General features: G+C 34.7%; 1 protein-coding gene and 2 long non-coding RNA genes across 3 annotated transcripts; 1 reads left to right on the top strand and 2 right to left on the bottom strand.

The window, feature by feature from the left end:
• Nucleotides 1-1,820: 1,820 nt before the first annotated feature.
• LOC109215743 (protein FAR1-RELATED SEQUENCE 5-like) lies at nt 1,821-4,449 on the top strand. The gene is made up of 5 exons (XM_019379859.1): nt 1,821-1,890; nt 2,123-2,327; nt 2,519-3,069; nt 3,268-3,878; nt 4,084-4,449. The coding sequence occupies exons 1-5, from the start codon at nt 1,821-1,823 to the stop codon at nt 4,447-4,449; spliced, it is 1,803 nt and encodes a 600-aa protein (XP_019235404.1).
• Nucleotides 4,450-12,783: 8,334 nt separating this feature from the next.
• Nucleotides 12,784-13,886, bottom strand: LOC109215749. The gene is made up of 2 exons (XR_002066407.1): nt 13,730-13,886; nt 12,784-13,516 (listed from the first exon to the last, which is right to left on the bottom strand). It is a non-coding gene; the product is annotated as an uncharacterized LOC109215749 (long non-coding RNA).
• Nucleotides 13,887-13,967: 81 nt separating this feature from the next.
• Nucleotides 13,968-15,412, bottom strand: LOC109215748. Its single transcript, XR_002066406.1, has 2 exons — nt 14,975-15,412; nt 13,968-14,761 (listed from the first exon to the last, which is right to left on the bottom strand). It is a non-coding gene; the product is annotated as an uncharacterized LOC109215748 (long non-coding RNA).
• Nucleotides 15,413-15,418: the final 6 nt, after the last annotated feature.

The raw sequence follows: 15,418 nt of genomic DNA, 5'->3' as shown, positions 1-15,418 counted from the left end.
AGATAAAGTGCTGTAAACAACCAAAATGGCATATTTCCTACAGTGTATTCCACTTCAACTACAAAATGACATTAACTAAACTAAGAACACAAGACTCTATTTCTTCTTTTTCTGTACTCTAGTCCTCTCATTTTTAGCAGGAGCACCCTTCCTCCTTGCTAGCCTGTAACCTCACTTTCACTGATTGACCCATCTTCTTGCTTTTTTGTAGCATAGTCCCATAGTAGAGCTCCATAGCGTCTACGGTGTTGGTCGATATCAGAAAGGTCTTCTTTTGGGATTGCCAAATCTCCAATGCTAAATACTCCGCAAAAGCAGCCACAAATACACCACAATCGCTGCATAAAATAAATTTTTTTAATTATGTAACAATTGATTATAAAAAAAATAATTAAACATATAGAAAGAGAGAATAATTTTTTTACAGTGATCCTTCCTTTTGCTGTGGAATCTCCGTAACCATCCACTGTATGGTGAGAGGGTCTGTAACTGGTTTCTCAATGTATGCCTTTGTGGTCTTGAAGTCAATGTCTTTGTGTTTCCCATAGAAACCAGTGCAAGACAAATACAGAGGGATAATGATTGAGAACTTATCAACAGTTGATTCAACAGACTTATGATGGTGTGAAGACACCATGGAATCATAAACATAAAGTTGCCTGTCCGCTATGTCGAAAACGAGCAACAACCAATGGAAATTCTCTACAATGTTCACAGGCATGATGACATAGTCAACTACATCCCAGGCAACATTAGCAAGAAGTCTATACCCAAGAATATATTCTGCAACATCATCATTTGATTTAACAACCGAATACTTAAGTTCTGGCGGAGAACTTATGAACTTGTCATAGATCCGTTCAATCTTAGTCTTGAACAAGCAATCGGTTGTTGTGAACCTAGTGTTGTTGTTGGGGCCATATTTGCCTCTTTTTCTCAGATAATACATAATAACATCAATGTGCTGCAAAAATAAAATAAAATCTACTATAAGCTACAGATAACCACAATTATCTACATAACAGCTACAACTTAAACTACAATTGCAGCAATCAAATAATCTAACAGATTGCTACACTTTAGCTACTATACAGAGCAACAAATGCAACACAGCAACTAACATAAGGTCTCAATAATATCCAAATTCAAACTACAGTTAATATTATAAGTCAAAATAACTTGCTCTACAATTTAACTACAAAGTAACTACAATTATGATACACAGAGATTCCAATTCTGTCCAAAGTANATGTTCATAATTTATTAATTACCTGCCCAGTCCACACTTTTACTACAATTTATATATCAATCCATAATTAAGCAGATTCTCCCATTTAAAACGCGCTAAAAAGAAGGCACGAAATCTGCGTTTGATTCTTTCCACATTAAATTCGAATTTTGAAACGTAAAGAGATCTCATTGCTGCGTAATTCTCTCATTCACTACAATTCTAAAACAACGCAAGCTTCAGGAGCTCCAGTACTCAATTTGCTTTTACAAACTTCTACAACGCAATACAAATTGTAGAATTCAAAATTGTTCTTCATCGGCCTCAGTACTCAAATTGTCGAACCTATATCTGTTCTTTATCTCTTTTCTCTCAACTACACTAAATCATGTCAAAAATCCCAATAATGCTAAAATTGAATGGAAATTGGGATAACTATGGCAGATTTAGAGATTTTGAAGTTGATGCCATTGTGGTAGATGAGAATGCAAGCTACGGAATTCTGATTTCTACAATTGCAGAACAACTATCGATTGATACATCGGATAAAATTGTAGAAATCAAATACATTGTTAACGACAATTGTCCTCCAATGGAGATTAGGAATGATATGGGGGTTCGTGTGTATATGGAGACCAAAAAGGAGAATAAGAACTTGGTTCGTATCCTTTATGTATAAGCGTAAGAGATTTTAATATAGAATTGGCAATCACCAACAATAGCACAAGTGCAGGTATGTTTAATTCGACATTGCAGAGAGTTATTGTGTTATCTACAATATTACAACATTTATCTACAAATTAACTACAAAAAACAATGTACTGAATCTCATAAAGCAATGTCGTTTTCAAAATTATCTGCATAGTTACTACATTTATATCTATGTTGCTGCAGGTTCGTCTGGATCACTAATGTTACTTGAAATTCCATCCTCACCAGCTATAGAGGAATATCAAAATCAAATAATAACTGAATCTACGCAAACATATATTGAAGAAGGACAAATTTATCAGGACAAGCAAACTGTAGCTGCTGCAATGAAGAATTTTTCTGTGATGCACAAGTTCCAGTTCAGAGTAAAAAGATCAAGTCATAGAAGGTATGAATTTATTTGTGGAGAATAGATCAATAAAAGCAGTGTCTTAGTGAAGATATGTGGTTTTTATACATTGTAGTTAAATTGTAGTTAAACTGTAGTTAATAGTATTTTTGACGAATTTGTGTTAAAACAGTCCTTTTTGTTCCTTCTTCATCTATAGCCTGTATTAAATATTGTATTTTTTTTTGTAGCTACTGGCTTATATGCGTTGCTAAAAACTGTAAATGGCACTTCAAGGCAACGTCAATTAATGATTCGGCAATGTTCAAGATAAGGAGTTTCAGCCGACAACACACATGCTCCTTAATGGACAAAACATTCGTACAGCGCAAACGTACTGCAGCTGTAGTTGGTAGCATGGTTGTTCCAAAGTATTGTGATCCTAAGACTATTTACAAACTAAAGGACATACAAACTGACATGTTATCCGAACATGGACTGAACCTAAGCTACATGCAAGCATGGAGAGCCAAGGAAAAGGCTTTACAGTTTTTGAGAGGGAATCCGTCTGACTCCTACAGCAAATTACCCAAATATTTTTATATTCTTGAGGAGAATTATCCTGGTTCTGTTGTTAAATTGAAGAAGGCAGCAGATGATTGCTTCTTATACGCATTTGTTGCTCTTTGTACATCAATAAGTGGTTGGCAACATTGTAGGCCAGTAGTAGTTGTTGATGGGACATTCTTAAAGTCAGCCTACAGGGGGATTATGCTTACAGCAAGCACCATGGATGCAGCAGGTAAAAAATATAATAATTTTGTAGTTATTTTGTAGGCAGTCTGCAAAATGTAGTTAAATCGTAGTTATTTTGTAGTTAACAGAAAAAAATGTAGATAAATTGTCTATATTATGAATATATATTGTAGTTGTTATTTAATTATATTTTTATATACCTTTTCAGGGCTGCCAATTAATATTTTATGAATTAAAAATGTAGGTACTATATTGCCCTTGGCATATGCTGCGGTTGATTCTGAAAACGACGCGTCTTGGAAGTGGTTCTTTGAGCAATTCAAGGAGGCATATGGTGAAAGACCTTCAATGTGTGTTGTTTCAGATAGGAATGAGAGTATACTGAAGGCAACATCAATTGTCTATCCGGGCATGCCACACTACTCTTGCATGTGGCATATTTGGACAAATATAAGGTCCAAATTCAAGAAGGGACATCTACAATTACATGAATTGTACTTTGCTACAGCACGGTCATACACTCTGGATGAATTTAATGAAAGGATGTTGAAGATTGAAGAGGTAGACCCGCATGTGAAATCTTACCTATATGATATTGGCTATCATAGATGGTCAAGAGTACATGCAACAGTGAATAGAACTCTTACTATGACATCAAACATTGCCGAGTCGTTGAATGCTGTAACAAAAGAGGCAAGAGAGCTGCCAATATATGATCTATTAGAGTATATGAGGACGCTTCTTGAACGTTGGACGAAAGAGAAGTTATTGAAGGCAAAGGGTACTTTCACATACCCTGGGTACAAATTCAATAAAGAATTGGATGACAACAATACATTATCTCAGAAACTAAGGGTAAGATCTGTTTGTTTGGTTGGGAAAAAAAATAAATTGCTTAATATGCATTGTTTCCAGAATGTAGATAAACTGTAGTCAATTTGTGAGTAATTGTAGATTGTAGATAAGTTGTAATGTATTTATAGCTGATTTGTAGGTAAGTTGTGGATAATCATTTTTAATGATTGATATATTATTATTTCTGTTTGTTCTTCAATTGTAGGTGAGGGCTTCAACAGATAATATACATACTGTGTTAGATGGTGTGAAGCGGTACATTGTGTGTCTACAAAACAAGAAATGTAGCTACGGACAATTCCAACTTGATGAACTTCCATGTGCGCATGCTTTGGCAGCATTAAGGCACAGGAAGGAAACATACAAAAACTATTGCTCTCCGTATTACACAAGGAAGAGCCTTCTGCTTACCTATGAAATGCCAGTAAATCCTCTTCCTGATGAAAGCAAATGGGATGTGCCACAACATATTTTGGATGAGGTAGTAAAGCCACCGGCGGGAGATAAAAGGCAGCCAGGGAGACCTCACAAGGAAAGATATAAAACATTTGATGAAATAAAGTCAAAGTAGTACAAGGTGTCATGTGGAAATTGTGGAGGTGAAGGGCATAACAAAAGAACTTGCAAGAATGCGCCCAAAAAGAAATGAATATCATGTATTTAGAATAGTTATTCAAAATAAATGTTAGTGAGTTCAAATTATCCGAGTTTTTTGTGTAATCGTTCAAGTTTTTGAAGATGATTATGAAGTATAATACAATTTCTTTATTTGCGTTTAATATGATTTTATGTATTCTGTCAGGCATCTTAATTTGTCATTTTTTATAGCTTAGTTAAACTTTAATATTTACTATATACCAAACAACTGATATTAGTAAAGAATTTATTCAATGTAAAGTATTTCCGGATTGTAGTTAAAATGTACTTTAAATGTAGTCTAATTGTAGTCCTGACATTAATTTGTAGTTAAAACGCATTTAAATGTAGTTTAAATGTACTTAAATTGTAGTTTTGTTAAAAATTTGTATATGATTTGTAGATAAATTGTGGATAATTTATTTATATTATTCCTGTATTTATTTCATCTTTTGGCTGTGTACCTTAATTACAAATGACAGTTATAAAAAGAAATTACCTAGAACTTGAAGGTATTTCAACAAAATTACTTGAAGATTAAAGGCGAATTGTATTTTAGCAAATCAGAGTACTCGCGTTTAATGTAATGAAGATAAAGTGCTGTGAACAACCAAAATGACATATGTCCTACGGTGTATTCAACTTCAACTACAAAATGACATCAACTAAACTAGGAACACAAGACTCTATTTCTTCTTTCTCTGTACTCTAGTCCTCTCATTTTTAGCAGGAGCACCCTTCCTCCTTAATAGCCTGCGTGTAACCTCACTTTCACTGATTGACCCATCTTCTTGCTTCTTTGTANATTCTGTAGATACCTGTATTGCTTGTGCTTGCATGCACTTGATCACCAATATTGAACTGAAATTGCTGGTTGTTCTCTCCTAGTTGTTGGTCATTATTTTTGGTTGAACTACCAGCAAACTAAATATTTTGTGTATGTTTGAGTATACTTGTTTCATATGTCATAATTAGTTTTAGTACATAAATATATGTCAATTCTTACCTTTGACTCGTCCACATCGTACCTCCTGTTTATCACCTTCATAACACTCTTCACAGAATCATGTATGAACTCTCCAAGGCTTGAGAGTTCTTGAAATACAGCCTTCCTAAAATTATCTAACTTTCTATCAACCTAAGATTAAAAATATAGTTAGTTGGTAATTTAATTCAAAGTGCTACAGTTCTAGTACAATTTAACTAAGATGTGTGCAATACCAAAAGGGCTCAATATAGAATTATACTACAATTTAACTACAATGTATAACATACAATAATTGTAATGGAATGAAGATAAATTGTAGCAAAAATGTCAATATATTGTAGTTATTTATATTACCTGCTCAATCCCCTTTTCCAACTTCCTGAGCTTGCTAGTCACAGATTCAGTGTCCTCTTGACAATCTGTATGTTTGGGTTCAAATGTTGGAGAACCAGCAATTGGAACCTGTGATGATTGAGCACCATGTTCATCTTCATACTGAATCTTGTCTGGCAGAGTAAGCACTCCAATCTCTTCTCCAGATTCAGTCATGCTTGTGAACTGAATGATGGAAAAAACAGTTAGTTCCAGTAACTCACTAAATGTAGATTAATTGTAGTTATTATGAAGGTAAATGTAGCAAAATACAAAACTGAAAAATATACCTTAACCCACTCAGGCTTGATCATCTTCTCTTCAAATGCAGTTAACCAAATCTGGCCCTTTTTAGCTGACCATCTTAAAATGCGAGGTATTGAGTCAGAACACCTCATAGCAAGCTCCGTGCTGACGGTCGAGCAACACTCATAAAGCCACACTTGCAAGGCTAATGAGCATCCCCGTATGAGGTAAGAATGTACACGGGGATTTAGACGATGTCGGACAGATTCCATAACCTGATTGAAGGACTTAATACCCCATGGGTATGACTCAAAATTACCAGACTCTACCAGATAGAATCTAAACTAGTCTATGAAAGACACATGGTCTATATCAGAAGGACAAAAAAAAATTCCAACAGATAAAGAATGCACAACTTCACTGCATCCTCATCGTTTTCCCAAGCTTTATTTGTTACTATATTTTTCAAATGCCACTTCTCAACCCTTTGTTTGTTCGGAAAATAGGTATTCATTAAATGGCTAACATAAGTAGAAGCGTAACCATAGTCCGAAAACTTATTCACACAATTTAGACCAATAATCAAACCAAAGTCTCTCAATCCAAAATTCAATTTTTCACCCTTCAAGAGGACTGAAAAAAAGGATTCATTAGACTTAGCCAATTCATACTTCATGAGTAGATGAATTGCTTGGTTTTGCATGCAAATGGAAGGGAGAGAAAAAAAGTAACCAAAGCAATTGTTTTTGAAAAGATTTAAAGCATTTGGAGAGAGTAACGCTTTTATTTGGCTTGGAATGCTAGGATCACACAAAGTGTGGAATCTAAGCATCCCATAATCCACATTATGTGGTGCAAAGTAATGGCCATTCTGCAGAAAATAATAAATTATTTAACATTAGTAGACTGCATAAAAAAGAAGCAGTAATCTACATATAACTACACAATAACTACAAAATATAACTTAAAAAGGAACAGCCTACCCACACCTATAACTACAAACACTACAGGACATATACACATGTAAAAATTATCTCCAAACATGAAGGAATAAAAAGGTAACCACAGCTCTATAACTACAAAAATATAAAAGTTAGTTCAAGTAACTCACAAAATGTAGATTAATTGTAGTTAGTATGAAGGTAAATGTAGCAGCATACAAAAAGTGAAAAATATACTTTAACCCACACTTACCTACAATTTACCCAAATGACTACAAAACAACTGCAAAATAACTACAATTATGAACTGTCTAAAAATCACAATTACAACTAATCTACAATATTGAGACAACTAATCTACAAAATTAAGACAATTCTACAATTTACCAAAAACACTTGAACCACAAATTTTTACAACCAAAATCACACTAAAAACTGGAAAGGAAAATAATTAATGTTTACCTTCAGCAAAATCTTTTTCTCAACCAATTTTGATACTTTTTTGGAGGGTTTCTTCTTTTTTGGTTTTGATAAAGCAGGAGAGACCTTGGGTTTTTTAACAGATGGAATTTTAGGGGAATCTTCAACAAAATCATCATCTTCACACAACTCTTTCCCCTTTTGTTTTAGTTGCTCCGCGACTGGTTTAGCACCTCCACCAGCATCAACATCGTGCAATAGCTTGGTTCGCATCTCCACACGCATTTGTCTAGGAGATGAAATGTTAGTAGTAGGTTCACTTGCATGTGTAGATTTTGCTTTTTTTGGTGGTGATTTTGGTGTTAAAACACCCAAATCAAAAGATAGGATATCAGCTAATGTAGATTTTGAAGGTTTTTTTTTGGGAGTGTTGATGTTTTTCATGATTTGGGAGAAAAATTACTTCAACTTGAATCAGATGGAACTTCAAATTAGGATTTTGTGAAATTAAATGGAGAAAAAATTGTAGAATCTTGGGTCTGTAGAGAACAACTGATGGTAAACGTGAGATAGTGAAGGTAAAACGTAGGGGGTGTGGGGGGGCGGGAGGAGAGAGAGGCGGGTAAAGGTGAATGTGAGAATATACACTCCTAAATTAACGCCTAATATAAATGAAGCATTAATTATACCCCTAATTTGAATTATGGTATATAAATGGTAATTTGGTATGCTGAAATATAATTAACACAAACCTTAAACATTGAGGGTAATAAGGTTTCATATATGGTATAGGAAGGTAAAAATCCCATTTGTAGATTGTGATGTTAATGTTGATTTTCGAAGTTGTCTTGAAAAAAAATATTAGGTACCGTTAAGGACCTTGATGGTTGAAACAGATAAACTAAGTTGTCGAGTTTATAGTTTTCGTAATCCGATTCTAATTGAGGTGTGCTAAAAATGCTAATTGGAGGCTGTGGCTAAATTTTGAGTTAATTTGGTTGAGATTTTTGGATTTTTAGGTCAAAATTGAGTTGAACTAACGAACAAGACGAATTGTATATGTCACACCTCCTTTTTTCACTACACCCCGAAAAGGGTATAATAAAGGGAGTTATTTCCAACTTGAAGTAACAATCGAAACGGGATTATTCATTAAAAATTCAGAGTCGCCACTTGGGAGATTTATGGTGTCCCAAGTCACCGGTTTAAATCCCGAATCGAGGAAATGATTGACCTGTTTAACAGTCTGCGCACCAGAAATCCGGGTAAGGAATTCTGTTAACCCGAGAGAAGGTGTTAGCCACTCCCGAGTTTCTTGGTTCTAGCACGGTCGCTCAACTGTCATATTCGGCTTAAATTATCTGATTTTAAACAATTATGAACCTATGTGCAAATTTTAGTTTTAAACCGCTTTTATTCATTTTTTAGAGAAAATTGCAACGTTATCAAAACACGTCTCACGTCACATAAATGCACCCGTGGCTTTTGACATATTTCAACATCGTTGAGATTTGGATCTGGGTCACATAAATGTGCACCCGAATTTAAGAAGATAAAATTATTAAATAACGTGCCTAAAAGCAACTAACACATTGTTAACTTTGTGAGGGCCATGGAAATTCGCTAAATGGCGCACCTCGAGTTCTAAGTATTTTAAAGAAATGATTAAGGAGGGCCACGCAATTTGATTTTATTTGGCGCGGCGCACCTCAACTTATTTTATTTAAAGCATTTCTACACTAATTCGTGAGGGCCAAAACTACATTTGCTAAATATGGCAGACCTCTCTAATCGCTTCAAAATTCCTTGTCTTTGAAACCAAATGGGCCATGGACTGTTTCTATTAAAAGGACACACACGAAGTTGACTTAATTCTAACGTCCAGTCCTCTTTAATTCTGAGGTTCATGTTAACTAAACAAGAAATTTTGCATAGAAATAAACAGAGGGGAACGAAAATGGGCCCAACCTGCAGGCCCAAACAGTCCAGCCCCATAGGAAATGCAAAATTTTCTAGCCCTCTTCTTCTGACTTTCAGAATATCAAAAAGCCACATTTCAAGGCAAGAAAACATGCCTTTATAGGCAAGGCAAGTAGGGCAACCTTAGGTTTTCATTTTTTACACTTTACCCCTTTTTGAATTTTCATTTTTGCTTAGCTAACCTTAGTTAAAAATCAGAAGTTCAGAGAATTCCCCTACCCCAGCTTCCTAGAAGCTTCCTTTTCAGTTACGGAAAGATTCCCCTACCTATATTTCCTAAATTAACCCCCAGACCCTCTGTTTTTACCCCCTAAAACTAGACACATATGGATCATGGGCCAAATTGACCCAATGGTTTAAACCAAAACGAATGGGCTGCCCTTTGCAAATGGGTCAGACACGAACCAAAGCCCAAACTAAAGTTCGTATTCTGAAGAAGGCAGGAGAAAAAAGGAAAAGCCAATCAAATGATTTCAAGACTAAACCTAACAAGATGAATAATTACCAAACATAAAGAGCGTGAAACTAACTAAATTATTAGATAGAAATAAACCTAATTAAACTATGAGAATAAAGGGAGGGAAAATCAGAAACTTAAAGCCTAAATTAAACAAAACGGATACACAAAATCAGAGCACAACTTGTAGAATTTTGAAAAAACAAAAGAATTGAAAAATGAACGGAAATAAATGAATCCCAAATTAATCTAAAGGGAAAGATCAGGTCCAAAATTCTTCAACAATTTTAACGGAGGACAGACCATTCAAACAAACGTAGAAGAAGAGAAGAAGAACAAGAGATGAAACAAATAACAACGGACAGAAAAAGAAAGAAAACTCACCAAGCAACACTCGAAGCCAACACTAGAATCCTTGATTTAACGAAACTGATGCTATTCACTGTTCTTGAATTGTTCTTTGTCAAGAACAAGTGAACAACATCGATTTTGCGTTGAATCGAGCTAACGTGAAAATCAAAGGCCCGGGCCAGTGCATGCCACAGAATCGAGGGTAAGGCGATTTGGGGTTTTAGGGTTTCGAATTGGATTTAAGATTCGAGAAGCTCTGTGAGGATTCAAGGGAAACCGGCTGTAGATTAGGGGAGAGGGAGCCATGGGGGTTCTATGGTGTATATTTGGTAGGGTTTGGCGATGGCGCCGCCACCTCAGGGCGGAGGAGAATAGGGGCGGCGGGCTAGGGTTCATTTGAGATGAGGCAAGAGACGAAGTGAACTGATGGGGTCTTATGTTGTCTCTAGGGTATTAGGACAGTTATAAACAATGTGGGGGAAGTGATTGAACCGTTGGATGAGACGGAACGGAAGGCCGAGATTGGATTTATTGGGGAAACTCGGAACTGTGTCATTTGGTGACTAAACGCTGCGGACCGAGTGTGACAGGGTTTGGGCTGTGGGTTTGGACGGGTTTAGGGGAGAAATTATTTGGGCTTTGAGTAGTTTAATCAAGACTGGCCCAATTCCCTCTTCTCTTTATTTTATTTCCTTTTCCTTTTCTTTTCCTTTTCAATTTTCTTTTTAATTTCTTTTAATTTTAAAACTAAACATAAATCTAAATTAATTCCTAAAACTCAATTAACTAAAAAAACTAATTAAACCCAAAATGACAATTATCACAATTAATTAAAAATAAATTAACACAAAAACTACTCAAAAATCAAGACTAAAATTAAAAGTGCAAATTACACTATATTTTGTGATTTTTTCATTTTATAAAACAATTGACTTTCTAATTAATCCTAAACTGCAAAGTTAAATCCTAAATTCACATGCCAAGTATTTTTGTATTTTTTTATTAATTAAAATGCACAGACGAAAATGCATAAAATGCCACAAAAATCCACAAAACTGTAAATACTAAAAGAAATTATTTTATTTTGAGTTTATGGGAGTAATTAGTGTAGGGCAAAAATCACGTACTCACAGTATAGTTTATACCATGTTGATATATTGTATGTCATTTTGATATACCATATATAATTCAAGAGTATATAGTTTATCACAATAACATATTATTATAGTATATAGAATAATGTATGTTGTTAAAAGAGGGGTTCATAATGACACGTTTTAAATTCGATTTATTTATTTCTGTTAGCAATAAGGGTAAAGACGGGTCATTTGAGTAACGAAAGGGGTAGCAAATAGCAATAAGCCACTTTGAGACAAATTTGCTCTATTTCGTATACTTTAGGGATAAATTTGGTCATTTTCCTATTTAATGAACATGCAATGGGTAGAGTCGGTTAAATAATTTGGAATAGGTTACTCGGGTAAATTATTTGGTTGCTTATGTAATTGTGAAGTTTTACCTTTTTTTTTTAACAAACAAAAAAGTTAAATTCACACTTATACTTGCACTAAATTATTTTTTAAAAGTCAACTCCTTTTCTCAAATTTCTGCCCTTATAATTCATAGCATAAGTATTAAAAATAAAATGGTTTAGTAAATGTGAAAAAATCACATTGAATTTTTTATCTTCACCGCAATTACAAATAGCATCCATATTATATATGCCATTCTTCTATTAATGATTATTAACGTACAATATGGCAATTATTATTTATTATTAATAGTATCTAGATCTTTTTGACAGATCATAATCATGTATTTAATCGAGATATAGCTATAGAATCTTTATCTCAGTTCATTGGATGATTTCACGCAAAAATCACCTTAAACTTGTAGCTCAAAATTTAAAAAATCGAGTTAAAAATATGAATTCGTAAAATTTGATCCTTTTATATCAATGGGTTATTGCAATTACAATGCCCATGCCGCAATCATAGGGGCGAATCGTATCCAGCTTCGCTGCAGTTGCCGAATACCCTTCTGCCTTCGGTAACGAAGAGTTTTTCCTACCATAATTTACTATAATCTTGTAATGTACAACTATTATAGTCGCACATCGCCTAGTTGNCTTAATTGTTGTGATCGCAACTCCAAGATGTATCTAAATTTTATGTCTAATGACCCTAAAACACGTCCACAACCCCGAAATTCTAAGATGATAAATCACCTTATGATAAAGAAAAATGAGTAAAGTAGATTTATTAAAGAAAAAAGAGTAAACAAATTAGAAAAATAATGGAAAAATGAGAGGCCATATTGAAAAAATTTCCAACTTCTCTCATGCTAAAATATGAAGTCCAACAATAAGAAACTCTCTTTACACTTTAGGTTTCTCATTTAGGAGTTCTTCTCAGGTTTTTCTTATTGTGCAAGAAAACCTTATAGTTGAAAAAAAAGGTTTATAAACAAAGAATTGAAATTAATTAAGGAACATATATTTTGGAGAAAAGAAAGAGAGCATCTCAAGAAAGTTTTCTTTGAGGACTTTCTGTGTGTATATATACACTACAGCTTCATCCTTTCCATCAACAAGAACAAAGAACAAAGGATAAAGGGAAAGATTGCATACTAGCAAAAGTAAGAAAAGAAACACAAAAAATGGATTTAAAGGGAGCTACAACTGCTGTACCAACTCAAGTATATGAAGATTTTGTGCCATCATCGAAGCAGTGACAGACTTAGACTAGATACGAATAGGAGAGAATCAATATTCCTGCCATTCACTATCTGTTTCTTCCTCCTCAAATCAGTGACAACCTTAGACTAGATACGAATAGGAGAGAATCAATTGCATCTAACTCGGACTACATATATGTGTACATGTGTGAGCGGGTGCACGTGCAAGTATAGAGAGCAGAACCCACTAATTCAAAATTTTTGCGTATTCCACAGAAGTGTTGCATGAAGCACACTTGCTTTTATAGGACGGAAAGTGATTTATAAACGAATCCAGGACTTAAAAGAAGTTATATATCCACTTCACGACGAATATTGTTATTTTCTTTATAATTTTCATTGCTAACCTTGAAAGGTTATTCTCTATCTTGTGCTATGTATTGATTTCATATGCACACCAGTTTCAAGAAGGACCAGCTGAGGGTTCAACTGACCAGAACAAGAATTCTGAAGATCAGTGGACAAAGGTCGACTTCGCAGAACAAATGGCAAAGGTTTCAGAAGGATTTTCCTGTTGCAGAAAATTAACAAAAGAAAAATCAGTGCAAAGTTTGAAAATGGCATTCTTCACGTTAAACAACCAACACTGATAACTTAAGCAGTGTAAAAGGATAAAGATTTGCCAGCTAAAGAAGAGCAAAAGAACATTAGTCCTAAAGCCAGTGAGCAAACAGAAGCTAAAAATCTTGCAGAAAAACCACGAGCAGATAAAAGTAGTTCTTACAGTGAATCTGAAAGTGAATTGTTAGATGATGAGACGGATGATGAAACAACCTCAATTTCTAGTCGTTTGGCTGCAAACCTGAAAGAACCCAAGGAAAATAATGAAAATGACTATTGTTTCTCTGTTGGTTCGTATACGGGGTCTATGTCGCCAACATGATGAGGTCTACGAATGAAGCTGAAGAAAAATGAAACTAGTCTTTCNATACTAGCAAAAGTAAGAAAAGAAACACAAAAAATGGATTTAAAGGGAGCTACAACTGCTGTACCAACTCAAGTATATGAAGATTTTGTGCCATCATCGAAGCAGTGACAGACTTAGACTAGATACGAATAGGAGAGAATCAATATTCCTGCCATTCACTATCTGTTTCTTCCTCCTCAAATCAGTGACAACCTTAGACTAGATACGAATAGGAGAGAATCAATTGCATCTAACTCGGACTACATATATGTGTACATGTGTGAGCGGGTGCACGTGCAAGTATAGAGAGCAGAACCCACTAATTCAAAATTTTTGCGTATTCCACAGAAGTGTTGCATGAAGCACACTTGCTTTTATAGGACGGAAAGTGATTTATAAACGAATCCAGGACTTAAAAGCAGTAGTGCACTTCTCAATACAAATATATACATAATACTCTTTAAGTTTTCTACAAGACATGTAGTATGAGTCCGTCTACTGCACGTTGCAAGTACTGCTTACATGAGAAATTACAGTGACCCATAAAAAGTTTTACCACTATATGAGATTAGTCTGGGAAGAACAAAAGAAGGCACATTCCAAATTCAACGTTCACTATTCTCAGAAGTTATATATCCACTTCACGACGAATATTGTTATTTTCTTTATAATTTTCATTGCTAACCTTGAAAGGTTATTCTCTATCTTGTGCTATGTATTGATTTCATATGCACACCAGTTTCAAGAAGGACCAGCTGAGGGTTCAACTGACCAGAACAAGAATTCTGAAGATCAGTGGACAAAGGTCGACTTCGCAGAACAAATGGCAAAGGTTTCAGAAGGATTTTCCTGTTGCAGAAAATTAACAAAAGAAAAATCAGTGCAAAGTTTGAAAATGGCATTCTTCACGTTAAACAACCAACACTGATAACTTAAGCAGTGTAAAAGGATAAAGATTTGCCAGCTAAAGAACAGCAAAAGAACATTAGTCCTAAAGCCAGTGAGCAAACAGAAGCTAAAAATCTTGCAGAAAAACCACGAGCAGATAAAAGTAGTTCTTACAGTGAATCTGAAAGTGAATTGTTAGATGATGAGACGGATGATGAAACAACCTCAATTTCTAGTCGTTTGGCTGCAAACCTGAAAGAACCCAAGGAAAATAATGAAAATGACTATTGTTTCTCTGTTGGTTCGTATACGGGGTTCTATGTCGCCAACGTGATGAGGTCTACGAATGAAGCTGAAGAAAAATGAAACTAGTCTTTCTGTAGCTCAAATTTAGTTGTGGGTAACTTGCATCTATGGTTGTGAATAGAATAACAATTCAGTTCTAAAATTTTAATCAATCAAATTTGTTATGAATCTAAAAAAACCATCATTTAAATAAATCACAAGTGCTAATGAGATGAAATGGTCGGTATCACATGCTCACTGAAGGGGAGAGCAAATGACCAAATCCAAGTCCTAAGAGCTCAATTAACTCGACAGATAAAGCAGAAAATATTA

The sequence above is a fragment of the Nicotiana attenuata genome, unplaced genomic scaffold (genome assembly GCF_001879085.1).
Source record: "Nicotiana attenuata strain UT unplaced genomic scaffold, NIATTr2, whole genome shotgun sequence".
Classification (NCBI taxonomy): Eukaryota; Viridiplantae; Streptophyta; class Magnoliopsida; order Solanales; family Solanaceae; genus Nicotiana; species Nicotiana attenuata.
Note: the sequence above shows the minus strand (reverse complement) of the source record. Positions and strands in the feature narration are given on the sequence as shown.